This window comes from Astatotilapia calliptera, chromosome 2 (assembly GCF_964374335.1).
Source record: "Astatotilapia calliptera chromosome 2, fAstCal68.1, whole genome shotgun sequence".
NCBI classification, from domain to species: domain Eukaryota; kingdom Metazoa; phylum Chordata; class Actinopteri; order Cichliformes; family Cichlidae; genus Astatotilapia; species Astatotilapia calliptera.
In genome coordinates this window covers 25902240-25928124 of record NC_137423.1, presented here as the reverse complement: position 1 = coordinate 25928124, position 25885 = coordinate 25902240, and the positions used below count along the sequence as shown (strand labels likewise).

The 25885-nt window shown below is 41.9% G+C and overlaps 2 protein-coding genes across 8 annotated transcripts in view; one reads left to right on the top strand and one right to left on the bottom strand.

Annotated features, from left to right (window-relative positions):
- Positions 1-17003, bottom strand: part of pdlim7 (PDZ and LIM domain 7) — a 32757-nt gene extending 15754 nt beyond the window's left edge. Inside the window, exons 1-5 of one of the 6 annotated variants that reach the window (XM_026189988.2) lie at positions 16822-17003; positions 14553-14651; positions 6289-6440; positions 2602-2629; positions 1611-1807 (exon numbers count right to left, since the gene is read on the bottom strand). In XM_026189988.2, coding sequence (XP_026045773.1) covers positions 1611-1807; positions 2602-2629; positions 6289-6440; positions 14553-14651; positions 16822-16851 — 506 coding nt within the window. In that variant the 5' untranslated portion in view covers positions 16852-17003. Of the gene's footprint in view, positions 1-1610; positions 1808-2601; positions 2630-6288; positions 6441-14552; positions 14652-15287; positions 15554-16821 lie in introns of those variants that run through there. The other 5 variants (XM_026189998.2, XM_026190004.2, XM_080306924.1 and 2 more) reach the window with 5 other exon arrangements.
- Positions 17004-19585: 2582 nt separating this feature from the next.
- Positions 19586-25549, top strand: cltb (clathrin, light chain B). 2 transcript variants are annotated; one of them, XM_026190028.2, is made up of 6 exons: positions 19586-20039; positions 20592-20635; positions 20800-20917; positions 21211-21322; positions 22201-22254; positions 24488-25549. In XM_026190028.2, the coding sequence occupies exons 1-6, from the start codon at positions 19886-19888 to the stop codon at positions 24657-24659; spliced, it is 654 nt and encodes a 217-aa protein (XP_026045813.1). In that variant the 5' UTR covers positions 19586-19885; the 3' UTR covers positions 24660-25549. The 2 variants fall into 2 exon arrangements, with proteins under 2 accessions (XP_026045813.1, XP_026045831.1); XM_026190046.2 differs by lacking the exon at positions 22201-22254.
- Positions 25550-25885: the final 336 nt, after the last annotated feature.

The following is a 25885-nucleotide window of genomic DNA, read 5'->3' as shown; positions in this document are numbered from 1 at the left end:
TGGAGAATCAAAGAATAGATGACGTCCTCACCAGATTAACCTGGTGGTTTTGATTACGCTCAACTCTTTTCAAACATGACAAGAGGAATTAGTGTTGCAGAGTAACAAGAAAAGTTGATTTTACAAAGAAGAAGAAAAGCAGAGCAGGAAAAGCTTGGGAAACCAACAGAATGTATGAGGCTAAATACAGCAACAGACCACATCTCACCAGCGGCTGGAGACGGAGCGCTGCCATGACCCAAATTAAAAGGAACTGGACCGGCCTATCCTTACAGACCATTTCATGCCAAACTTCTACTTTCCAGATCATTTAAAACACATTTCTTGCAGGAATACTTGGAAAAAAATATTAAAAACTCAGCGGGTTAAAGAAAGAAAAAAAAAGCAATGAACATTTCAAGGTCAAAGGCTCACTTTTACAGCAAACTACATCAAATTGTTTCTGGGAATCTGCGTCTCAGGCGGTACAGCAGATTATCCCGTAAAAGCAGAGGCCGGCGTTCATTCCCCGGCTATTCCACGTACCGAAGTGTCCTTGACCAGGACTCGGTGACAGCTCGATCAGCATTAGCGTGTGAGATTTGTGCATCAGAATCATAATGTCAAGCGCCACACTGCATCTGTCAAACATTACATATTTCATTCTGCTAACTGTAGATGCAAGAGACGAGTAATAATCACGCTCGATCAATAACCCATCTGCTGAAATGGAAAATCTGTTATAAGAAAGAAATGATTTAGCAAGAAATATTTCGCATCTTCTTTTCAGTTCCCACTATTAAAAACAACATCAATGCTTTTCTCTCCCACACATTACACCGACTTGCAATCATTTTCTAAAGACTCACCTCCACTGTCGCTTACTCATTCTAATCTATACTCGAATCCAGCCTTAAACAAAGTCTTTGTATAAATCTTAAAGATTTAAATCATGATGTTCGTTTTTTTCCCCCCGTCCTAAGGTTAGAGAAGACGTAAAAAGGAAAGTGACTGAGTAAACAGATTAAGTTAAACACACAAAATGAGGATGATGGGAACAAAGATTAAACAATGCAGAAAAAGAAAAAACCCGTGACAGCATCTACAGTGTCCAAAGAACACAGAGTTTAACATGGCTGTAAAACTGTGACTGATTGTTGGCACATATAACCAATCCCAATACTTCTCTGTCATCTTGATAGATTTCACTGCAGCTGTCTTTCATCCACAGCTGGAACTGCATATTTCAGCTAAACATTTCCTGCTATACAAACACCACCAGACTTAATCAGGACACAATCTACAACAGCAACTACTACTGCTGTGTTTAGCATTAGCCTAAGTTTAGACAAATTATTGGCACAGTTAATAATTGGATTTCCACAGTGAGTCAGCTTGCATTTGCCCTCCTCTCTTTTCTCTAACATGCCCTAAAAGAAAATGTAAAAAATCTGTGACTTCACTTTGGCACCACACGGCAGCACTGATTGGACTAAATTCTTTAAATTCCTAAAGGCATTATTTTCTTTTTAAGTTTAAAACAAGAATAATGAGACGTCAGAAAAATGCCATTAAAACCACATTAGTCACGTTGCGGTTCCAATGGTAATAGCGTTTATTCATCCACCTACCCATTCTGTGGCTGGGGTGTACTGGCATGCCCCTGCGAGCACGGGGTGTTGAGTTTAGGAGAGTAGGCCACAGGTTTAATAGCAGGTCCTGAGTTGGCACTAGCACCACCTGCTGCAAATGGCCTCGCCATCTTGTTAATGGTCGTGCTCGGGGCAAAGGAGTACTTTGGCGGAACAGAAGCTGTAGCAAGCGAGTCCTGTGAGGGTGTGGGAGAAGGAGACAATGCAGCACAGTGCACGACATGCAGTTAGACGTTTGTGACACGCACAGAGAACTCCATCTGCCGTCGCACAAGCCCAAGCTTTTCCAGCACAGTCCCAATATTTCATTATAGCAAAAAGATTACTCTGTACTGCGACGGCGGCTCTGTCAAAAGCCTCCGGGCTTTTCTCTACACATGGAAAAAAAATGCTTAAGAAGTGTGAACACAGATTTTATTTGTGTTGGCAGTCGGCCAATTGCTGGCCAATGTAATCTGCTACTGCTGCTAAAATGAAAATGCTCAAATTGTCGTCTATAACTGACGTGTCTCACTAATGAGATTTCCTCTTTGAGTATTGTGCATGGACTGCAGCAAGAAAATAAACTATTAAAATAGAACAGTGACTCTGCGTTTGTGTCATGTGCCGGCTGCTTTTCTAAAAACCGTTCAGTTTGATCAGCTGACCGGGTGACTCCACAGACTTAAAGCGTCAGTATTTATCTGGTATCAGGGACTGTGCGGGAAATTCCAAATGCATCAGCGACAACTGCCCAGCAAACTGCTAATTTTGCAACCTGCTGATGCTTGGCTAATGCAGAGTGCATGGACTCTGTGAGAGCTTGACAAGGCAGGTGATTCAGATGAAATTGAAGAACACAAAGTGACACGAAAAACTGTGAGTAACAATTAAGTTTGAATTTAACTGTCACAGCACAGCACACCATGCCAAACCATCCAGAGTGTCCACGCTGAGGTGAGCTCGGCGAGTCAGATAAATGCAGGCTTACCTTCTGGTCTCCACCCGCTTTGGAGGGTCTAAAGAGAAAGAGGGGGGGAAAAAAAAAATCAACACGTCAGAAAAAATGTGCTTATTGTTCATTATATTTCCACTAGTTTTACTTCACATTATCGTAAGAGGTAACTTGGAAAAATTTGTTTAATTTTTTACAGTTTGTGTGCTGTACTTTGTTTTAAGGTTCACAAAGAAAAAAAAAAAAAAAAAAAAAAGGATTTTCATTTTAATAAACTTATTAAGAGAGCTGAGAATACAGCGGGTCAATCAGTCCTGTTCAGGTCTTAAAGCTTCTCCCAGGATTAACATCCCTGCGGTGTCCCCCGCCCCCGACAGAGCACACGATTATTAGAATATATCTTTACGCATTAAACATGGAGGCGGCCAGCTTTACACTTCTGTTTCCTCCTGAAATAATTGAACATAAATCACCGCCACCCTTTGACCAGCGCTTACACGCTGCACAAAGCTCAAATAGGGTTAAGCCAGAATGAATCCACCCTGCAGTTACTCATTGTTTGAGGCTATAATCACCAACAAAAACAATGGGCCGCGCTTCCTGTGACACAGAAAATAATAACCGCTCATGCTGTCGCCTGCTCAGCCGCTAATAGAGCAGTGTTTAAGACAGAATGACAACAGGGCTGAGCAGATAGACAGGGCAGCGAGGGGAAGGCATACTGACATGTCTGCTCATGTCACATTTCTGGAAGACAAATCGATGTGACACAGTGCTTGAGCTCACCTTAGCTAGGCTGACAAGTTAATGAGACACATTTGAAATCTGGGACATGGGGAATTCGTGCCATGACCCTTTTGTTACCGCGTTTAATTTGGCAAGGTGGACTAAAATGAACAAATATGAAGATGATTTCATCTGTGTTTTTGGAAGAAATCAGTTTGCTTGTGCTGAAACCGAATACGCACGGTGTATGAGATCATTTCCCACCTCATTTCATGGGTCACTTATCTTAGCTGATGCACGTTTAGCTTTCAAGCTGATCTTAGATAAAGTTAGAAATAACAAAAACCTCCCATGATACTGTAATCAACTTTGCACACTTCACCAACATTCTCCAAACACAAGCCTCCAGTCCAGCGGCCGGCTAAAATATGAGTCGAATGTGTCCCCGTGGATGCTGTGGGATGTTTTTCCTGTGAAGGTGAAACTCTACTGGACATATTTTTTGGAGGATTCCAGTCCCCATAAAAAGGCTCAGGATAAAGCTAAAACCTTTTCTATTAAACAAGATGATCATTGGTGTCGAACAAAATGAGACGCCAAACCAAACAATAGACCGTATCTCATCATCGCGCAGCTGTCCTCCTCTTTAGGCATAAAAAGAAACCGTGGATGGCAGCCAAGATACGAATAAATAAGACTGACAATAGCTCCTCTCTGAAAAGAGTTTCAGGAAAACAATATTTGCTTGTCTTACAATATAATAACAATCGGACGGGGTGAGATGAAGAGAGGAGACTGGGGAGTCATGGGAAGAAGAATGTTTACAAAAGCCGGACTCCACAAGGAGACGAGAAATGGAGGAGGAAAAACCACAGAGTGCAAGAAAAGTAAACACGCTGACCTGTTACTGTTCTGTCGAAATATTACACCATTTCCTGTGAAGCCACATATTTAAATTAAACAGATATTTTTCAAATACAAAGCAACGTTATATTTTGACATCCATATCCACAGTGCAATACCGCTTACATTCACCGGCCACTTTATTAGGCACACCTGTTCAACCGCACCATAATGCAAATATCTAATTAGCCAATCAGACGGCGACAACTTGGTACATTTGGGCATGTAGACATGGTCAAAACGACCTGTTGGAGTTAAAACCGAGCACCAACACGGAGGAGAAAGGTGATTTAAGTGACTTTGAAAGCAGAAAGAGAAAATATCCACTGAGCAGCAGTGTAGACATCGTGAATGTGCAGCCAAAAAAAAAAAAAAAAAAGTATTCCAGAAACTGTGTGATGGCATCATGTCAATATGGAGCAAAATCTGAGGAATGTGTCCAGCACCTTGTTGAACCATGAACTATTGTTCAAGGCATATCTGGCCCAACCCAGTACGACCAAAGTATACCAAATAAAGTGCCAGGAGAATGTAATGTACACTATAATTTAATGAATGATAAGACTGATCTGATAACACATCAACAGGATGTAGCAAGTCTTTTTATTCCTGGACATTATACCCTGTTTTAAGTGGTTGTCCAATTAAGGAAAGAGAGCTTAAAATGCTTAGAAATACAGGTTAATGTCCAGCAACACGCTGATCAACATTATAAAAAGGGAAACAAGAGCGGGAAAGCCAAGTGCCCAAATCTATTATGTTGTACGAATGCAAGAAAACCTGGAATATTTGAAAGAAAAAAAAAAAAATGCCGTAAACATATCTCCAAATCTCCCTTCTATTCATTCACGTAATGGCTCTGCCTTCTGAGCAGCCTGATAAATGACCTGTGGCTGCTCGGATTCAACTAAACGCACAAAGAAGATTTGTAAGAATTAAAGAGTCGAGTCTCTTGGTAGGAACAATAAAGCGAAGACGTTAACACAGCCATTTTCATCTTACTTATGAGGATCACAAAATCAAAATGAGTCCCATGACAGCAGCCGGCCCATCGTTGTTACTTAACAAGTCAATACTTCTCATTTTCTGAAGGTTTTAGGTCCTTGAATGATTACGTTTGATCCTTCATTGGGAGGGATTTTTTCCCCCCCACCTTCCCCTCGCTGTCTTATAATTAAGCTCTTGATGAAACATTCTGGCTTCGACTCTACTGAGAGACTTTGTCAAGTATTTCTGGCAGGAAGTATGTGAGCAGGTATAAGTGCTGCCTATAGAAGGTTACGCAGTGCTAATTAAAAATTACTGAAGCAAAATAAAAAGATTTTCTTGCCGCACATTTAACAACAAAGTGTTGCATCTGAAAAAAATAAAAGTTTCTCTAATTTCATTATGGAACTGAGGCAAGTATGGTGCCCAAGGTTCCTCTGAAGATGGTGTATTTGAACAGAACAAAGGCCGGTACATCCACCCGACGGCACTCATCGCTGCGTTTCCTTCTTCATGATGTGAAGGACAGAATATTACTGTTAGAAGTAAGCCAGGACGGATTCAGACAGGCTGTACCTCTGCCAAATCCACGACATTCCCCTGCTTTAATAAGTGAGAATGGCGCACCTAGCATTACTATTAAAATACATGCAGTGAATAATTCATTTGTATCAAGTTTAATTTCAGACCGACAGGCACAAAGTTAGTCTTTTAAACTGCCTGCAAGCAAAAAGGCCATCATATTTTAATAGGGTGAAGTGAAAAAAAAAAAAAAAAAAAAGGATCAAATCCTTTATAAATGTGCCTGAAGGTTTTTTTTGTTCGATGCTAATGAAATCTTCTGAATTATTCTCCAGATATCCTGTTAACTCCTCATTAATAACACCTTTCTGCCAATAAATATTTACTTTGCTTTATTTGAGCCGTGCCCGAATCTAAAAACCAATTTAAAATCCGTCACGTTGGATCAAGTTTCACTCAAAGTATGTCGTCCTATTTTGTCAAAGTAAGGATGAAATCGGGCATTTGTTTTGTGGGGATTTGTGCTTCTGTTTGAATGAGATAAGCGTATCATTTCGTTACATCGCGCGATGTCGGACGGCTAACCTGCTGAGGGTGAGGGTGAGGGAGCCTGACGCTTCTCTGATCTTGTTTTGTGCCTCCACATGGGTCATCTCCTCTGCGTTGGCGTCACCGATCGCCACCACCCAGTCTCCAACATCGATGGCAGCCTGAGCTGCCTTTCCGCCCGGCGTCAGCTGGAGGATAAGAAACAAATTCAGACAGGAGGTTAGACAGCTATGGTAATGTGAAGCGTACATGGTAACATCAAGGCAGAGAGGACGGTTTCTGTCCGTGTTCAGACAGCAGTACCTTGTGAATGCCTTGCGCTACCATGACACACCAAATATCCCTGTAAAGATCACCTTCTCCTTCTTCTGAAACCATTTGAGTTTCCCATCTAGCACAAACGTTAATGGAGTTACAATCATTTAAAGGTGCTTGTAAAATGGGACCGCAAGTGGGCCCGTGGTAAACAAAGGGTTAATGTGAGAAACAGAAGAGCCGTTTAAAACAGTGTGTCTCAGTTTTTCTACATAACAAAGAAACACTGCTGTAATAAATGACAGAAATCTATCAGCATGACTCTCTGGGGTTAAACTGTAACAAATAAATGTGTAAAATTACTGAAGAAGGAAAAAACCTTTCATTTAAAACAGGGGAGCTTTTTCTCAGTAGGAAAAGCCCTCCTTCAGATTTTACAGGGACCATCTAGTGGGCCACATTGAAGTCTTTGCTAGGCCTATTCTGGCCCCTATGCCTTATGTTTGACACCCCTGCTTTAGAGAGCATTTTAAGTTTGCTTTTAGAGATAACGTCAAAGAAAGCTTAATAAATCCCCCTTTAAAGATCGAGCTGTGTGACTTCCATGTTCAGCTCAGCCCCCCTTCACGCATGTCAAATAAAAACAACAACCTAAACATAAAAAGTCATTAACAGGCTGCTTTAGTATGCCACTTTCTAGACTTAACTCTGAACGCTTTACGTCGTGAGCCACATTCAGACACACACACACACACACAGACTTAGACAGCGCTTTATGCATCTCACACATGCTGACGCATTGGGGGCAATTTGGTGTTCAGTATCTTGCCCCAGGACATCTCAACAAGCAGCTCAGAAAAACCCAGGAATCCAACCTTCAACTTCGTGATTAGTGACAACCCCCTACACCTCCTGAGCCAAAACTGATTTTGCTGTGTTGATCATTAAAACTCGATGATCCGCTCACAGAGTCTGCGCTTCTGGGTCCATTTTACCAGCAGAGACAGGCATTATGGGTCATCATGACGTTATCAGTCAGCAGCTTATGATTTACCGCAGACTGCCAGAGACATACTTGATAGCTGCAGACAAGGACCGTGTGTTACCAATAGTCACATCATTTACTGGAAAGAACCATCTACCTTTTCCCACGCAGGCAGGTAAATCACTTACTGACAGGAGTATGACATCATCCTCTCGGGCTGTCACACAGAACGCGGGCTTATTGAGTCAGAGCTTGAGTCAAGGATATGGTCCTGTTACAACAGGAAAAACTTGACAGAGTTTAGAGAGGCAGTAATGGTATTCTACATGTGCACGGCGCGTCTGGCAACACCTCTACAGAAGAGAGATGACCCGCCGTGTTCAGTAAAGGCTTAGTCAGCTTTTCCAATGGAAAGACGTGTCATATTCTAAATAAATGAAGAACCAAGTGTTTAGCATTAGATAAGTGAGGGAGTGCCAAGATTTGTAACAAAGAATAAAAATTTTTTTTTTTTTTTTTAAAAAGGCCCCACAAGGGTTACTCTCTGATGTCATGGATCCCTGTAAATGTTAGCTCATCAAAAGCTCAGAGGAGTGGTGCAATCAATAGCTTTCTGGCATGTTCGGCTAAGCTGTCGCACTCGCCGCTTTGATTGCACGCTTTAAACATAAACAGCGATGTCGGTGGGGGTGGGGTGTAAATATGCAATATAAACAGATGACGGTTAAGGCTGAAAAATGACTGCGCCCCACAAAGACAACGCAAGTTAAAGCCAGTCTGGCATCAAAACACGGCAAAGCTAAAAATAGGAAGACATGCATTCCTAAGGGGCAATCCGAGTTACACTTATTTTACAGCCAAGTTCAAGCATCACTTTAATTGCCTTTGATTTTCACTCACTGGAAGCAATTAGAGGGGTTAAGAAAGATTTTTCTTAGTTTAGAAAGAACTTCAAAAAAGGCCTTTAACAGCTTACATTAGGGAAAAACAACTGTGACATGTGACGTGTTCGGAAAAAAGGGCCACATCCTGGCATAATGCCATGGAGGTTCACTACAGAGAGCTGCAGTCCTGCTTCCCTGCTACACTGCGTAGTAAAACTCCAGCATCTCGTCGCTGTGCCAGAGCAAAACAATTATTTGATTACTGTTAAACAGCATGTCCTTTTAGTTTTTGGCCACAGAAAAGCTGGCAAAGTCACTTGGGAGCTGTATCTTTAATCTCCCTTAAATCAAAAGGGGTTTTAAAATGTTAACCAACACAGTAAATACCCACGAACCATAGAATATGGACAGAAAACCCCAGGAATTTTGGAAGCTTTTAACAACGAAGCTCCTAACAAGGGGTATATTAAGAAATTAAGGAAGCCCATACAACGGAAAAGCCAGCAGCTTTCCCCAACCAACAACTACAAAGCAATAAATGGCCATCTTCTTTAACCCTAGAACTCTAAGGTTGGGGATTTTTACCCACGTGATTACAGTCATGTGATTATCATGAAGCTCACTTAGTGGTAATTTCCAAGAGAATTCATATGATGGTCAGAGTTTAGGGTCATTTGGCCATTTCCCCTCTCAAATAAAAACAAAAATGAATCCATCTCCGACAACTGTCAGCGATGCAGGACAACTGCGCCTTGACTAGACGAGGCTCGCGTATCCCAGGAATGGGTGGACCGACTTCCATTAAGTCCATAATTTGTCTCTAATTAGAGCCTTTTTATAGTGTCGCCACATAATACATTTTTTCCATTTTATAGGATGTGATGTGAAAAATGTTTTATCGGGTAAAATATATTACTGACTTTAGTGATAGTGTTACAAAACTGCCTGCAGGTGTTCTAGGACAGCGGTCCCCAACCCCTGGGCCACGGACCGGAGTCGTTTGGTACTGGGCCGCAAGAGTTGTGGCTTTATGGTTTTCAGGGTTTTTAATCGTTATTTTTTTTTAATGTTTTTATCGTTAACTCTGTTTCCCTGGGTCTTTTCCCATGTGTTATGAATAAATCTTCCCTTTTTTGGTACCTATACTGGTTTTATTTTGTTGTATTTATCCACGACACCTTAAAGGCCGGTCTGTGAAAATATGGTCAGACATAAACCGGTCCGTGGCGCAAAAAAGGTTGGGGACCGCTGTTCTAGGAGGAATAAAAAGAACCAATGACATTGTTTGGGATGGTCATGGTGCTCCTCCTGAACTGGTTTTGCTTTTAAAAAGATGATGTAGATAAAGTTCTAACGCTGTGGACTGCATTAGGCGAATGTGTGTGTGTGAGAGAGAGTTGGTTATTGATGGACACGGACACCTGTGCTTCTGGCTCAGGTTCAGAGTGCAGCTGCTCCCTTACTTGAGAGGACAGCAGTTAAAGTTGCTGTGCTCAGACCTTCGGTTGGTGGGGGGCAGACAGAAACCCTACACCCACCTCGTTCACTTTGCAGCAGTTTGTCAATACAGTTAACGTCAGTAGAAAACATGTTCTTGAAACGCACTCCACTGTTCCCCACAACAGCCCGGGCGCGGCACAAAGACGGCTGCGGGACAAGGCCAGCTCTTATCATATACGTTTATTTACGCTCTACGTGTTACACATGATTTTGTGCAAATGCGATCATGCCAATGACACGACGTTTCTCCAGCTTCAAGTATTTGCAACTGCGAGGCTAGCCGAAGAGTTTGTAGCCAGTTTCAAGGCTTTTTGGCAGAGCAGCAAAGCTGTTTTGGAATGCTATTGAATTTCAAAGCATTCGCCAGCCTCTCAAAATGCAGCTTTTTGAATTCAACTTTGAAGTTCTTTCCTTGGGTAACCTCACAGGTGATCCAGGGCCCCCCCACACTTGCTCTCAGCCTTTCTTTTTTTGGTTAAACTAATAATGCCCTCAAGTTTATCTGCAACTTCTGATATACTGACTGTGTAACTCTGCACCAGCTCACTTTTATTCTTTCCAGGGCTATTTGGAGGCCAAGAGACAGTCTGTCCTTACATCACTCACTCAAAAAAACACACACACACACACACACACACACACACACACACACACACACAGAGCACAGCTGATGCCAAGCCATAAATATTACTCTGAGAAATGGAAACTCAAACCTGTAAGTATGTGGTCACCCCCCCAACATGACTGCAACTGAACACCTAGTACCAACTCACCTTAAAAACACTGCATCATAAGACATTTATTTATCCAACTAGGAGAAATGCCCCCTGCAGCCGATGTATCAGCAAGTTCTGAATTATTAAATCACCCCTCTAACAAGGCCTCTCTTCCCGGAGTTTGTGTGAGAGTGAGAAAGAAAGAGTGTTTAAGAAGATACAAGAGATAAAGCAACAGATGGCCTACTAGTCAGACTGGGACCCAGAAACCGGAATATAAGAGCCGATGACTCATCCAGCTGTGGTGGTGGATGGGTGTTGGTGGTGGAGAGACGGTTACAAATCTCTCTACTTGCTTATTGACATGACATCATTAGTAATTTCCTATGAACATCTGATTTCAGTGGTATGGCATGTGTTTGTCAAAAGAAACCAGATGGCACTCAGAAGCCTCGGTTATGCTATCATAATGTTTCTGGAATCACACTGGCACGAGATCTGGGTCAGATATATGGACAAACTCCTCGGAAGAGTTGCGGGGCTGCACCAGAGCGCGTTGCAGTCGACATGGAAAGTGACAAAACTGCATTACCACAACATCTTGCTTCCTATATTTCATGCCTTTCCTGTTGAAACAGGATACTGGCGTCAATATGCGGAGCGAGATACAAGTTGAGTCAAGAAGACGGCCTACTTCAAGGTCATCACAGTCTTACATTCAAAAAGCAAACAGAATTTTGCACAATACCACCATGGTTAAAGAATTACATTATGCTAGTAAGTGAAGTTTGGCATTTTTCATCATAGACAAGCGTTTCCTTAAATACCAACATCCTCTGCAGCTTTAGGGGAATTCTTAGGAAACTTTAGTACGTCTGAGAAAATAATTCTGATGTTGTCACGGGGAGAGACTACATATTTATACTGGAAATTCTTCATTACAGTCTAGAGCTGTAAAGTATTAAAAAATGAACACACTACAAGGCAGGAAGGATGTAATAAAAGGAACCATCAAACAGATTTATGGAAAATTCAGGACTCTGTCTTTCTAGAGTTTGACTCATACTTGGGAGTAAAGGTGGAGGTCTCTGAGCCTCTGGTGCTTCAGCCGTCTCTTGTAAGTCCTTTAAGTTAATGGATATGAAATAAGAAATAGCTGTCCCTTTAAAACCCACTTAAACTCAAGTAACGCTCAGGTCTGAACCAAAAAAGAAACCAAAGCCAAGCACCACTCAGATCCTAGTTGTTGAGAGGGCGAAGCAAAGTCCACTGGGCATGGCTGCGACTAGCATAATCTTGTCAGGTTTTATGGCTTATAATGACATGCTTTATAGATAATTCTTTAGCGGTATGGTGAAGAGTCACGCGAACTAATGATTTTACTAGCTAGAAATGCTTAAGCATCTATTACCACGAGGAAGAAAATTAGAACAGCTAGAAGAAAATCAGCTGTGTCCCAAGAGCTGAACATTGATTGAGCAAAATAAAAGCCCTGCACATATTTCTTTCAGGATTAAATCAATGTGTACCTATTAATCCAAGGTGAAAAAGTTATTCTTCCTTTTCCCTTCACTGTGACTTAAAAGTAATGGCCATCATTCCTCTGATCTCACTGGGAAAGTATCCCTTTGAGACCGGAGGAGTCCACCACGTGAATGAGAAAAGTGAGTGTGCAAGACGTATTAGACACAGAAAGGAGACAACGGGATTGTCTGTTGGCAGCAACAGAGTGGATATGAGAAAAATCCCTGGAATGCTGAGAAAGCATAGCCTTCCCCGCCTGCAGACAGAGGAAGGAAACAACCATATTTGTCTAGCATGGAAACCAATAAAACCGAGCGCCAAACACGGGGAGGTAGCAAGTCAAAGCCGCAACTTTACAAATCGATAATTGGAATATCCACGTGCAGTACAAGAAACAATATCACCATCTGCCACAGCACGATCAAGCTCGAGTGGCCTAAATAACCATCGGCTTCAACAAATCCACTCCCAAACAATGGCAACTGTCATCTGGTGTTTACCAAAAAAACAAAACAAAAACCACTTGGACATATGGATCCTTCGGGAGTTGCAATCTCATCACCTCACAGAGACTCCAAGAGCCTTTTGTTCCATCAATCTACACTCTCTTCATTTTGTAATCACTTAACCGTCCGTCTGGGTTCACATACTCATCAGCTACAAGCCAGCAAACACAGACCACCCACCACATCCATCTAATGCGAACCCAGTAAGTGTAGGTCTGACTTCTCTTCCTGTTACTAAGGGATACTGTAGATCATTGGGGTTTACGGCCCCTTGTTGGGCTGTTTTCAACCTCTGCGACTGTGGGACTCGCTGTCCCTACTTTTATGACAATCACGATGAGAGCAAACAGTCCCCAAGAGGTGAAAAGAAAGAAAAAAGAAAAAAAAAAGAGAGAGAAAATCTGTCACATCTTTATAACTTGTGAACCCCGAGGCCCAGTGCTGGAGCAAACAGAGATATTGGCCGCTGACCAGTCGTTACAGCTCCAAGCTTAGAGATACTAAGGGGTTTTTGTTCCTCGGCTAGGAGCGATTAGCTTAGACCAACCTGAGGGAAGGATATTGCTATACTATAAATCATAAACTATAAAATATCACACAAGTTTTTGTAGTAGGGAAAAATCACCAGCGTGTGATATGTACCTGGAATGCAGACAAACTGGGCTCTTGCGCCACTTCAGTAATCAGTCAACACATTTAGATGAGAACTCGTTTGATAGCCGTCTAGATCTACTGACTCACACATTGATATTCACCCTGCAGTACGCCCCGTCTGCCTGGACTGAAATTCCTCCAAGTTAACAGCTATGTCTCAGTTTGTTTGTGGCCGTACGTCAAAAGAGGTTTCTACATCTGTTCGGTCTTTTATGGGTACAAGTAAAATGCTTCTTGTCATAAATCCAAGGGGAACATTGTGTTTCTGACTGAAATGCCTGGCAGTAAGTAGAGCAAATACAAGACAAGTACTGACAGGGTTGGCGATAACGTTTGCCTTCGCCACAGGATTAGATGAGCTCTACATGCACCTCAGTGTGATGCTACTCACAATACCCTGCAGTTCATGGGAACCTGCATTTGTCTGTTTTAAGTATGCAATCTTTTTTTTCTTTTTTTGCACCTACAAAGACAAAGAAAGCTCAATTCAATAATTACACCAGGGTCCAAACCTATTAACTCCTAATCATCTCTGAAATAATAAACTGCAAATATTGAACATAACTACAGAATTAATACCTGTTAAGTCAGACTGACACTTACAGATCACCCGGTTTATTTGGATAGCAGTGCAATAATGCAATAAAACCAGCGAGCGCATAGTAGAAAACTAGATCTGTGTGAGCAATAGCTGGCAGGAAAGCTGGAATGATTTTATGTGTGTGCAATGTGCAGGCGTCTGTGTGCGTAGCTGCAAGTGCGAGTCTGTATGTTTGTCAGGCAAAGCAGCTCTGCACTTATATGGGCTGGAAAGTGGTCGCCGCTTTCGTCAATAGCAACAGAAGTTTATAAAAGAGTATCTGAAAATTTGTCCAGGGAAGGAGGAGGGCAGCGAACACACAGAGTACAAAGCACACAGCAGGAGTGTCATGCAAAGAAACTGCATGTTAGAACAGATCGGGAAGGGTTACCAAAATGAGCCATAAAAACATTTGAATAGTATGGAAATGCTTCTGTAGACAAAACCCTTTACTATCCGTGCCTAATAAAAAGAAAAAGAAAAAAAGTGATGTGACACATGCATATGCTGAGGCAGGGTAAGCCCTGATGACTGAGGTGGCCAAGCTGGTACTTAAAACCAACAGACTCTTGTTAACAGGCCGAGGCTTTCATAGAAGCTTAGAGGAAATCTCCGAGGAGAGTGCAAACACCTCAACTGCTGCTCTGCACAGATGCAAAAAAAGTACAAAAGCTGATTCCATGCGCACTTTCTTACCCTTGACACGGTGAGAGGCATGTTGAAGTCCTTGCCACCCTGCAGCCTGAAGCCCCAAGGCGGCGAGCCGCTGAGGGTTACAGAGTACGTATTCATACCCTTGAGGAAAGAAAAAAAAAAAAAAAAGGGGGAAAGGAAACATCTTAATTAGCCAGAAAGCCCGGAAAAGGTTCTCAAGGTCCTTTATTATTTTGCTTTATCTGAAACAGTCTATCTGCTGGCTCTCAGCACCACCAGCCCACAAGAGCACACATACACACAGCATACAGAAAATAACACTCAAGTTGTTTTCTTTTACAGCAGATAATGTCACGTCTTAGTTTTAGGAATAACCATGTTACGGCACGTCAAAATTAGGCAATAAAGAGGGAGCGGTGCCAGTTGGACGTGCCATTTTTACACATTTCAAAACACACAAATAGCCTGGTGTCATAATCTAAAGCTAAACTCTAAGGTGAAGTTAGAGTTTAATTCATTTCAGTCTACTGCAGCACCAATGTGCAGCATTTAGAAGATCTACTGCACAACAATAGCAGCAACAACTCCTCCTTCGGGGGGGATAATGTGCCACTTGCTGTATTCAGCCAGGTAACAGGTATCGTGGCTTCACCGCAATTAATTACTGCCAGTCTGCGGCAAGGCACTAAATAACTAGGTAGTTTTAAGAACCAAAGGGCAACATGAGATGCAGCCCTCTGTTAGTGGCTTACACAGAGTTAGGGTTTGACCACTGACCTCTGTGCTCACACGGCTACTCTAGCCCTGCTCCTCCTCCTCTTCCGCAAACCTACCAGGTGTCACAGGTCTCCGTGACACACAGCTATGCCACCTACCTTGTCCTCAAAGGTCAGCTGGTAGCCCAAACCTGGGAGAAAGCTAAAGAGTCAGTAAGCTGGAGCAAGCAGATTCCCTCTCTGTTGGCAAACCCTACCCCCTCGATCCTGACTGTGACACAGGCAAGCCGTAGCCTCTCCTCACTCCTCAGAGGCTATATAAGGAATGTAAAACTACACCAAACTATTTCAGCCCAACACCCACATGAGTCACAGGGAGAGAAGGAGGAGGAGGAGGGGGGCAGAGGAGGATGGAGAGAGGTAACGTCAACGACCCATGGATTCTGGCACGGGCCAGGAGATTTTTTTTTCTCCTCCTCTAAGTTCATTGCACTTGGGAAACGGCAGACGGCCACAAATGAAGCAAAGCACACAACCCTCTACATTCTTTCTGTAGGGCATGAAACATAGTACAAGCAAGAAAAAAAAAAAACCCTCAGCAATTATACTTTAACATCAAGCTCTTAAAGCAACAGAGCCGCTCACACACACTGTAAAGGCTGGTGAGACAGTGGTGTGCTCACAGATAAGGAAAATCTAGCCTTTAATCCAGCCTAGCACCCCAAATAATCCCACTAAGAAAACCTGCAAATCTGCTAAAGTTAATGGAAATCCTTAAAATAAAAAAAGACTTGCATTCGCATTCATTCACTGTCAATGCAGCCTCTAGATCTGTACAAACCTGACTCTTTATTGGCAAAGCTTAAATTAGTTTTTCTCAGAGCCAGGGAAATGAACTATGATACAGAGGAGCATAAGGCGACAGAGAAAGACCTGCAGCATGAGCAGCAGGTAATGGAGGCTAGATTTCACTGGTGACAAACACCACACTGAAAGCTGATTACTCAGACTGTATTAAAGCGGAGGAAGTTACAGCATTAATGTGACTGCACTCTACTTAATTAAACACCACCCTGTATGATAGGCAAGAAAATAAAAGCATCAGTTTTAAGCCAATAAATGTGTGGCACTCATCCCCATGCTTATGGTGTTGCTATTTATAATCTTCTATATTATTGCAGCTGCTGCATTAGTTCTATAGGAACTCGTGTTGCTCTTAATGAGAGCTCAAATACAGGGAATTTTTGGTTAACACGCTACGCAATTACGAGCGTACACGGGTTTCTTCAATGCGTCTAGCACACTAATTTCCCAGCGGTAATTAAAGGCCACGCTGTGAACGCTGTATCCCGGTTAACACCGCCGCAGACAGCCAGGTTTCCACTCGCGACAACACGGGACACGAAAACCGGACAAAACTCTCGGCTCTGACAAAGTAGTTAGCACAGCTACAGAGCAGCAGGGGCTCGGGGAAGATGGCCAGAAGCATGAGCCTGCACAGTTTGGAGCACCAGCTTAACCCATACAAACCTCCTCTGTGGGGAAAAAGCTGGTTTGAAGAAGTTACACAAACACACAAAGATGCATTAGCTTACCTCTTGTGTCTCTCTGTGCTCGCCGGACATCACGAGTGTACCGGATTAAAAATAATTAAAAAATTTGATAAGTGGGTTGGCAAGCAGGCAACTTTTCAGACTTCCTTGAAGCAAACGTCAGGAAGCCGCCGTGGATCCCCCTGGTGAGCAGCAAACTCATTCCCTCAAATTCTTTTTAGCAGGACTCTGCTGAGACGTCAGAAGTCACATGGGCGGAGGCTTCATTTCACTCAGAGGCCGAGTTGCACTCATCAGCTGCTACTACTAAAGCCATTCATCATAGCCGCCCTGAAACAGCTTTTCTCAATCACTCCGTCGGTTTTAACTAAAGGAACATAAATAAATAAATAAATAAGACTATGCCTCAGGGATAAACATGAACTAATCCAGGACACCGCCCCTGAAGAATAACTTTTTACACACGCTGTTTACTGTACTTACTATAGTAAGTACAGTAAATAATAATGGCTTAGCTATAGCTAAGCCATTATTATTTAATAGTAATAGGTAACTTAATTTGACATGACTTATCCTAGATGGAGAGAGAAACAGATATATACGTCTACAATAAACAACACAGTTAAAATGAAAGTTTCACTGGTGCCTGCATGGTAAGAGCCTTATACTATGAAATAGCGCAAGAGTCTGTAAAATAAAAAAGAAAAGTGAAGTTAGTTTTTAAAAAAAGAAAGAAGAAGAAGCAGTATTTGCTTCTACTGCAAGTGCTACTATGTTTGGCTTTATAATTTCCCTAATTTCCTTCGGGATTAATAAAGTATTCTGATTCTGGTTTATATTTTCTTTGAAAATGCTTTTGTGAAACATTTTTGAGGGAAGCTCCTTGGTAGGAAAACGGATAAGTGGATAAACGTCTCACCAAAAAACAAAACAAAACAAAAAAAGTTAAGAAAGTGCGCAGATACGGTCAGCTGCAATCAACACTCTTTATTATCATGCGCATGTCATCAATCGCAGTCCCTGGAACAGAAGTGGAGCTCTCGCTCTTTTGTACCTTTGTACATTCCAAAGAAAGGGGAGGAAGTCACAAAACGATCATACACATCGCTCGCTGTGAAACCTAACGGAACTTCCACTACAATGGGTATGCTGTTTCGTGCCCTTGGCGCTATCAGCACCTGCAAATGGAGTTGTTTTCTTTTGCTTAACGTAACAGTTAAGAAAAACAACAACAACAAAAAAAAACCGTAATTCTTTCTGTTCGCAAACAAAAACAGGTGTTAAAAAAGGATTCTTTTGAACAATTGAGGAGGGTAATATTTATTATTAACATTCATATGACAGACACTATATCAGTTCTAGCCAGATTTATGCAATAATTAATGTGTATCTTCTTTTTTCAGCTGCTTCCTCTAGGGGTCGCTACAACTTTCGTCTCATCCTATCGCCAGCATCCTCCTCTGCCACACCAACCCTCTGCATGTTCTCCTTCACTACATCCATGAATCTCCTCTGTGGTCTTTTCCTCCTGCCTGACAGCTCCATCTTCAATATCCTTTGTCCACTATATCTACTATCACTCCTCTGCATGTATCCAAACCATATCAGCCTCGTCTCTTTAACTTTGTCCCCAAACTGTTTATCCAGTGCTGTTTTTTCCAATTATGGATTTTTAAATGGTACAAAACTCCACTAACACTAACCACATCGACCATTACTGAAAGGTCATTACTAATGATCATAAATGCAAAGCATAGGCCGTTAATAAGATCCGTAGCAGGAGTAAATAGCAAACAGGAGAAATATATAGAGTCAAGAGGGGTATATACAAAAATAAGAGAAAGGCACACTTTAGAGAACAAGTTCCAAAGTGCTTGGAAGCAGTGTAAAGAAAATACATGGTCTGAATAGACAGTGTGTGAGTCACCTGAGTGATGAGGATTACTCAAACCATGGTGAGGTGAGTGGGCAGGTGTGGGGTGTGGGTGTTTGTTGAGTGTTTAACAGTCCGAATGGCCCAGGAGAAGAAGCTGTTTGTGAGTCTGGAGGTGTAGGACCTGACTGACCGGAGATCTTGACCTGGCCTCCAGGGTTGGCAGAGGACAGTCAATGGTTTTTTGGGCGATGTTATTTACATTTGCACATCCTTCCTGCTCTCAGCTGTGGCCCCTGCGTACCCAACACCCAGGCAGTAGGAGAGCATGCTCCACTGTGGAGCAGTAGAAGGCCAGCGGAGGACAAGGTGAGCTCTTTTGTTTTAAGGACCTTCAGCTTTAGGTTATTTTCTGAGCACCAGTGTGACAAGTTTCTCTACCTCTGCCCTGTACGCCTCCATCAGAGATGAACCCAGTATGTCATCAGCATATTTGACGACTATGTTGGTTGGGTGGGTTGAGATCAGTGTAGAGGGCATACAATAGGGGGATCTGGTGCAGAGTGACAGCGAGTGGGGGGAGAGGTGGGGGCAAAGTCGGACTGATTGGGGGCGGTTAGTGAGGAAATCTTTGATCCAGAAGCAGGTGGCAGGGAGGATCTGAAGGTGTTCCAGTTAAGTGGTGAGGATGTCTGCTGCGTCTCCCTTTTAATGATCCACTCATGTAGATTTTGCTGAGGATATTCATTTTCCTGCAGGGGGGGTGAATGCATAACCTTTATGCTTTTACGAACCATTTTCCATTTCTGTTTATAAATTGTGCTATATAAGGTTTGTATATATTTTTTTATTACTGTCACTGCATTAGCACTACAACCCTTGAGATGACAGTGCTGTGCTGCAGATGGCCAGCAGATGGCGACAAACTCCAACAAAATGTAAAGGTCCCCTCGGGGTGCTGCCCCTGCTCTATCATCATACACATACTGGTTGAACAAGTGAAGAAATAATGAATCATCAGTTACGGCCTTTAATCGACGCGTAGATTGTTTGTTCCGTATGCTTTACTAGCTGACTCTATTTTTCCAAGCGATATTTAGAATAGATAACACTCTAATCGAATTTTTAAGTTGTTACTATTAACGTTGCAGAGCTCGGTGGCCTGATTTTTTGTGGCTTTAACGTTTAGCAAGCTAAGCAAGCTCAGTCAAACTTCTACACTTTTTGTGAAAGATGGCTGACAACGGAGCGCACCCGACTGAAGAGGACCCGGCCGCCGCTTTCCTGGCTCAACAGGAGAATGAGATAGCGGGGATAGAAAACGATGGCGACGCATTTGGGATCCTAGAAGGAGCCGGTGTTCAGCAGCCGCAGACCGACAACTATGGCAAGCTTGTCCCTGAGCTAACGTCAGCTAACGAGCAAACAAAGCTAACTAGAGCTAGCTAATACTAATACAGGAACTTGCATCGGTAACTTGCTTAGTAGTTAGCCAACAAAGGCCCCACCGCCATATGTTAACAACACCGCTGTCTGATATAAGTGGTTAACACTCTTATTGCTTCCTATTTAGATTCAAACTAACAGTACGTTAGCCTTGTAGCTTAGCTAGCTGCGACAACGTAGGTTTTGTTTAACGCTATCCCACATAACATTAGCTATGTGACACTAGCACCTTAAAACTAAGCAAGCGAACAAGTGCTACTGGCCTTCTAACCGACAAAGCAGCCCAGACAATATTAAGCAGGTAACCAAACAGGTGTTGCTGCATTTCTGAAGTCTTATCCGTTTCGAGACCAAAAGTTACACCACGGTAGTAGTAGCAGCGAGCATAAGTCGCTCCAGATAGCAAGGAAGTATAAGCGGATAAACTCCAAGAAGTTCATCTAAACTTATATCTGTATTTTTTTGTTTTGTTTTTTAAAAAAAAAAATGCTAGACGGGTTTGAAGAGCCTGCCACGTTGAATGGAGACCTGTTTCAGGTGAGCTTCAGTCTTGTCTGTCTCTTTATATAACCTATGTGTGGTTGAGTTTTATTCCGAACACCGTAATCATGTGATGAAGGAGTGGGTTTGCTGTGGCGTTCACGCATAAATGAACCGAATAGCTGCTTCTAATGGTGTACATGTTTTGCGTACCCCAACAGGAGTCCAATGGCCCAACAGACAGCTACGCAGCCATCGCCCAGGTGGATATTCAAAGGCAAGAACCTGAAAGTTTACGCAAATGGAGGGAGGAGCAGAAGGCACGCCTTGAAGCATTAGGTTGGTAACAATGTTTCCCTGCCGCTGTCAGTGATTGTGTGTAATGCACTTAGTGCTGTGTAGCTCTTATGATTCTTCTTATTTTCCTTACAAGGTCCCTGGTTCATTTCACACGTATTTACTAACACTTCACTGTACTGCTATTTGCCCTTCTGTTAGAGGCTAAACTGGCTTTCAACACACTGGTGATAAAGTTTAAACTAATCAGAAAAGATCTGTGTCACACATAGAAACAGAAGAAATTAAATGTAATACAACTGTGTGACGTTTCTGCTTTCTTGCGTCCTAATAAGACTCGGCATCCAAGGCAGCGGAGGAAGAATGGAGAGTGAAAGCGAAGAAGGAGCTTGAAGACTGGCACGTACACCAAAGTGAGCAGATGGAGAAGAATAAGACCAACAACAGGTTAGGATCTGACCCCCCCACCCCACCGCTAATGTGCAGAGAAGTAATCGATGATGGTGATGTTGTAATCACTCTACTACCTTTGTTTTGAATTTTATATTGGTAGTTAGAGGTAGTTGTTCTTGGTAAAACAAACATTGTGGTTCAGTTAGCAAACATGCCTCGCTCTAAACTATAAGTTCAGTGGAGGTTCAGTGGAGGTCCTTATAGGTTCTTCCGAGGTGTGGGAAACTGTGCCTTTCTCTACAAGATTACATCCTAGACCTGTGTATGTTTTACAGCTGACTGATAAATTGACACGGTTGTGGTATATGTGTTGAATTTACTGCACCAAGGTGATCACAACAGATTACAACACTATAATACTTAGTACTTCATTTAGCCTGGTTCCCCTCAGTGTCATAAACTGTGCAGTCTCTCTTTTCTTGACCAAGCTAACCAGTTATTCTCTCACACTTCCCAACAGACTCTATCCAAGTCTGGCACGGTACCGCTCTGCATCTGTAGCTCTTTTCTTTTTTTCTTCTATTTTTTTATAAAGGACTGAGAGGCAATACTCTGATGAGATATTAGTCTACAGCTGTGTGTCCAGTTCAAGTGCCCAGAAAGCAAAACAGGAAACTAGCTAGCTGAAAAGAATGCAGACAGCAGAAAGAAAATGCTGCAGTCGCCCCCTCCCCATGCTAGAGCAAAGACCATCCTAGATTGTTTATGACACTAGTGCGAGATGTTTAGTCACTGTTTCCACCTCATTAGAAATGTTTCTCAGTTGCTTACAATAACCCAGACTCTAACACTTTTCTGCTTGTTGACTGACACTGAAACTGTTCTCCTCTCCTTCTTTTTTCCTGCTTTCTTGGCCTTGCTCTGCACGCTAGGATTGCTGATAAGGCTTTCTACAAACAGCCCAACTCTGATGTTATAGGCTTTGTGTACGTTTAGAATTCTTCTGCCTTCTAATATTGTATGATCTGCCCCCTGAATGACCTCTTTTGCCCACGATGCATGACCCAACACTGGAATTGTGTTTTGTTTTGTTTTTTCTTTTTTGTCAAAGGCTTCATTTGGCATTATTTGTGTTCTTTTTGACTGATTTGTGCCCTGGATGTTTTTATATACCAAAAATAAATATTAAATATGTCAACAATGAAGTGTATGTTGGGTATAAAGTATAGACTGTATGAAAGATGGATGTAGCTACTAGAGCAGGGCGATATGGCCAAAAATATTTATCACGATATATATTTGAAAATTTGCGATAACGATATAACCGACGATATAATTGATGCGAGACAAACTACAACTCCACAAAATTACTAGCGCAAAAAGACAACCTTCCATTTATTTTCACTTAAACAAGAAGCTGGTTTTTATGTACATTAAAGCTTTATAAAAATGTAACAGTGCAAATGCAAATTCCTTGCTGAAAGTTTAACCAAAAGGCATTTCCAGTAGAAATGGGCTGACATATCCTGAGCATAACCATGTATAATATCCACTGAAGTTAAAAAGAGGTGCTTTGCAACATTAAACTGCAGTGTGCAGTACGTATTTTTCGGACCATAAGGTGCACGGGATTATAAGGCACATTAAGCGAAACAAAGCAGTCAGATAAATCAAACTTTATTAAACTCATTCTTCTTGCTTCCTCCACTTCTGTACCATTGATTCATTAATGTTGAATTCTCTGGCAGCTGCTCTATTCCCATGTTGTTGCAGTATATTAATGACTAACCTCGTATTGTGGATGGATTATCTCAGTTGTTCTCCTGACTGAAGTTTGGTCCGTTTACAGTATCCTGCCATGCGATTGCATTTGTCTCTAACCATCTGGAACCTTCACGTTAACTTTTATAAGTGGAAAAGTGTTAGTGTTCGTCCTCCAGCTTCACTGTTTATGTTATGCTAACATAGCTGTGTCGCTAGCGATCACGTAGCACATCATTATATACCAGCTAGCCCAACTTCAGTAACCCTACAAACGTCACTGCTGTTTAGTTTCCTGTCTTCATTTATGTTGGAAGTGATAGCAGAGCTGTACGTTTGATTTTTTTCAGAAATCTCTCAGTCAGAACATGCAATATCATGCTTAGGTAACTAGCGAAACTAGCGAGCTAACTTCCGCTAGCTTCCTGCTAACTTCTAACTCCGTTAAATGTAATAACTTTTGTTTTCATGGATGCCTGGAAGTTAAACTTTATAGTTACACCTGGTAAAGCAGCAATGCTGATCGTTTTATTAAAGATGAAAGAATTTAGACAGTTTTTAACTCTAAGTGATGCTGCAGTGTTGTTTGACCTGAAGTATACGGAGTTTAGGACCCAGATTACTCCCAGATTTAAGAGCATCTTAGTCCGACAAATATGACAATAACAACGGCCGCTTGCATGTTCTGCAAAAAAATGTGCTTTGTTGTGTATCTGACGAACAAACACCAAACCAGTTCCACATCACTGAAGTTGCACCATTTTTACAAACCAATTCTGGTTCATCTGTTTCACTCAACAATCGGCCATGTGCGTATGAAAACAAAGGCACTGCGCATGCGCGTTTTACTCCCATTCTATCGCGATATTTCATTTTCCTATCATTGCCTAACATTATACCGGTATTACCGTGAACGGTATAATATGGCCCAGCCCTAGTAGCTACCCTTAAGTCCAATTATGCTTTTCCATGATTTGATATTGACAAATTGTTAGCCAATGAGCTGCTTCAATCTGACCCTTAGAATAATCAGGGGTTTTTTTTAGTTTGTTTATTTTTTTGTTTTTTAAATGGACCAAAAACTTCTGAGCCCATAAAGTCCTCGTGAAAAATTCTACTGATGTCAAAGAGTGAGGCAGCCGAGGATCTTTTTCAGCCACGTCTATTTACTTTCAAGTCCTTTATTAGTCTGGGATGTCGCCCCCTGCTGGCCATTAAAACAAAAGCAGGATTCGGGTTTTAGATCTGGAAGCTACATCTATCTTCTACACCATCTGCGGCATAAAGACATGCATGAGGTATTTTTTGCTTTTACTATCTCGTGAGCACGTGCTCTTGGTGTGATTGAACTTTGTGGTTGGGAACCGTGTTTGGCTCAGGCTGCGTTTGCTTTCGTGAAATCCCTCTGATAACCTCCAGCTCACCGACACCTTTCTGTGCTTCCCTTCACATCCACAGAGCATCTGAGGAGGCTTTCCTGGCAGAGACGGACAGCAACAGCCCCGGGTCTGAATGGGAGAGAGTAGCTCGTCTCTGTGACTTCAATCCAAAAACCAACAAGCAGGCGAAGGATGTTTCCCGAATGCGCTCTGTGCTGATCTCTCTCAAACAGACACCTCTAGTTCGCTAGAGCATGTCGCTGGGGGGAGCTAGAAACATTGCCTTTTAATCTCACTTTGCATCAGAAGGATTTGTATGCCCTTTTGTGTACGAAAAACACCCTGGTATGTTTATAACCTTTAAACACTTCCTGCCTTTAACGATGCCTGTTAGAGTCAAATAATATACTTAAACCTGTGAGAGGAGGGATTACTGTTACAACATCCTTTAGTTGGTCAGCTTCATCACTGCTATATTAAGAAAATATTGTTACTGTAAATTCAGTAATTTCCCTTTCTCCTTTAACTTATAAATTGTTACTAGGTCAACTTTATTGCATGACTTCCTAATATTTTGGATGCACATTTTTAGTTGAATTTATAAATTAGCATTACGGTCAAACACTTAGCGATTAAGCACTGTTACAGATTAGATTGTAACCAGTTTTGCCTCATCAACTATAAACCATTAACCGAAGCACATTAATGTTCACTGTATTATATTATATCCCTAATTACTGTTTTTAAGTTAGCATATTTTTCACTATAACATACCCAAGCTCGTGGCCTTTTTTGATCAACCTCTTTCTACAATTTGAGCACTTAGCTGGATGAATTTCTCTTCAATTTGGCAAGATTTCAGCTAAATTAAGAAACATTGAACTACAACCAAAGATTTCATTGAAATTTTCAGAGTTCACACATTTTACGGCTTGTTTCTTATTTTGCTATATTATACCATTTTCTGTTACGCCAACAAATTTTAATTTTTTTTTTTAAAGAAATGATGCACGGGGTCATTTACAACAGCGATGTCTTCACACTGTTTCACATGCTGCCTATTTGGATTTAAGGAATAGTGAAAAAGTGAATGTTAAAAGGGAACTGGAAAATAAAAACAGTGTAGTATGATCACTTCAAACGATTTGTCTTCAATTCTTAGCTGTGATAATTGCTTACTTATGCCCTTGTATTTTGACATACAAGCAACTTTGATAGGTGGTTCAAACAGAGCATCAGAATGGAGAAGAAAGGTGATTTAAGTGACTTTGAATGTGGCATGGTTGTTAGTGCTGGAGTGGCTGCTCTGGGTATTTCAGAAACTGCTGATCTACTGAGATTTCCCCACACAAACAACTCTGAGGTTTACAGAGAATGACCAGAGTAGTTCAAGCTGATTGGAAGGCAACAGTAACCTGAATAACTGTTTGGTACAACCAAGGTATGCAGAAGAGCATCTCTGAATGCAGATCAGAAG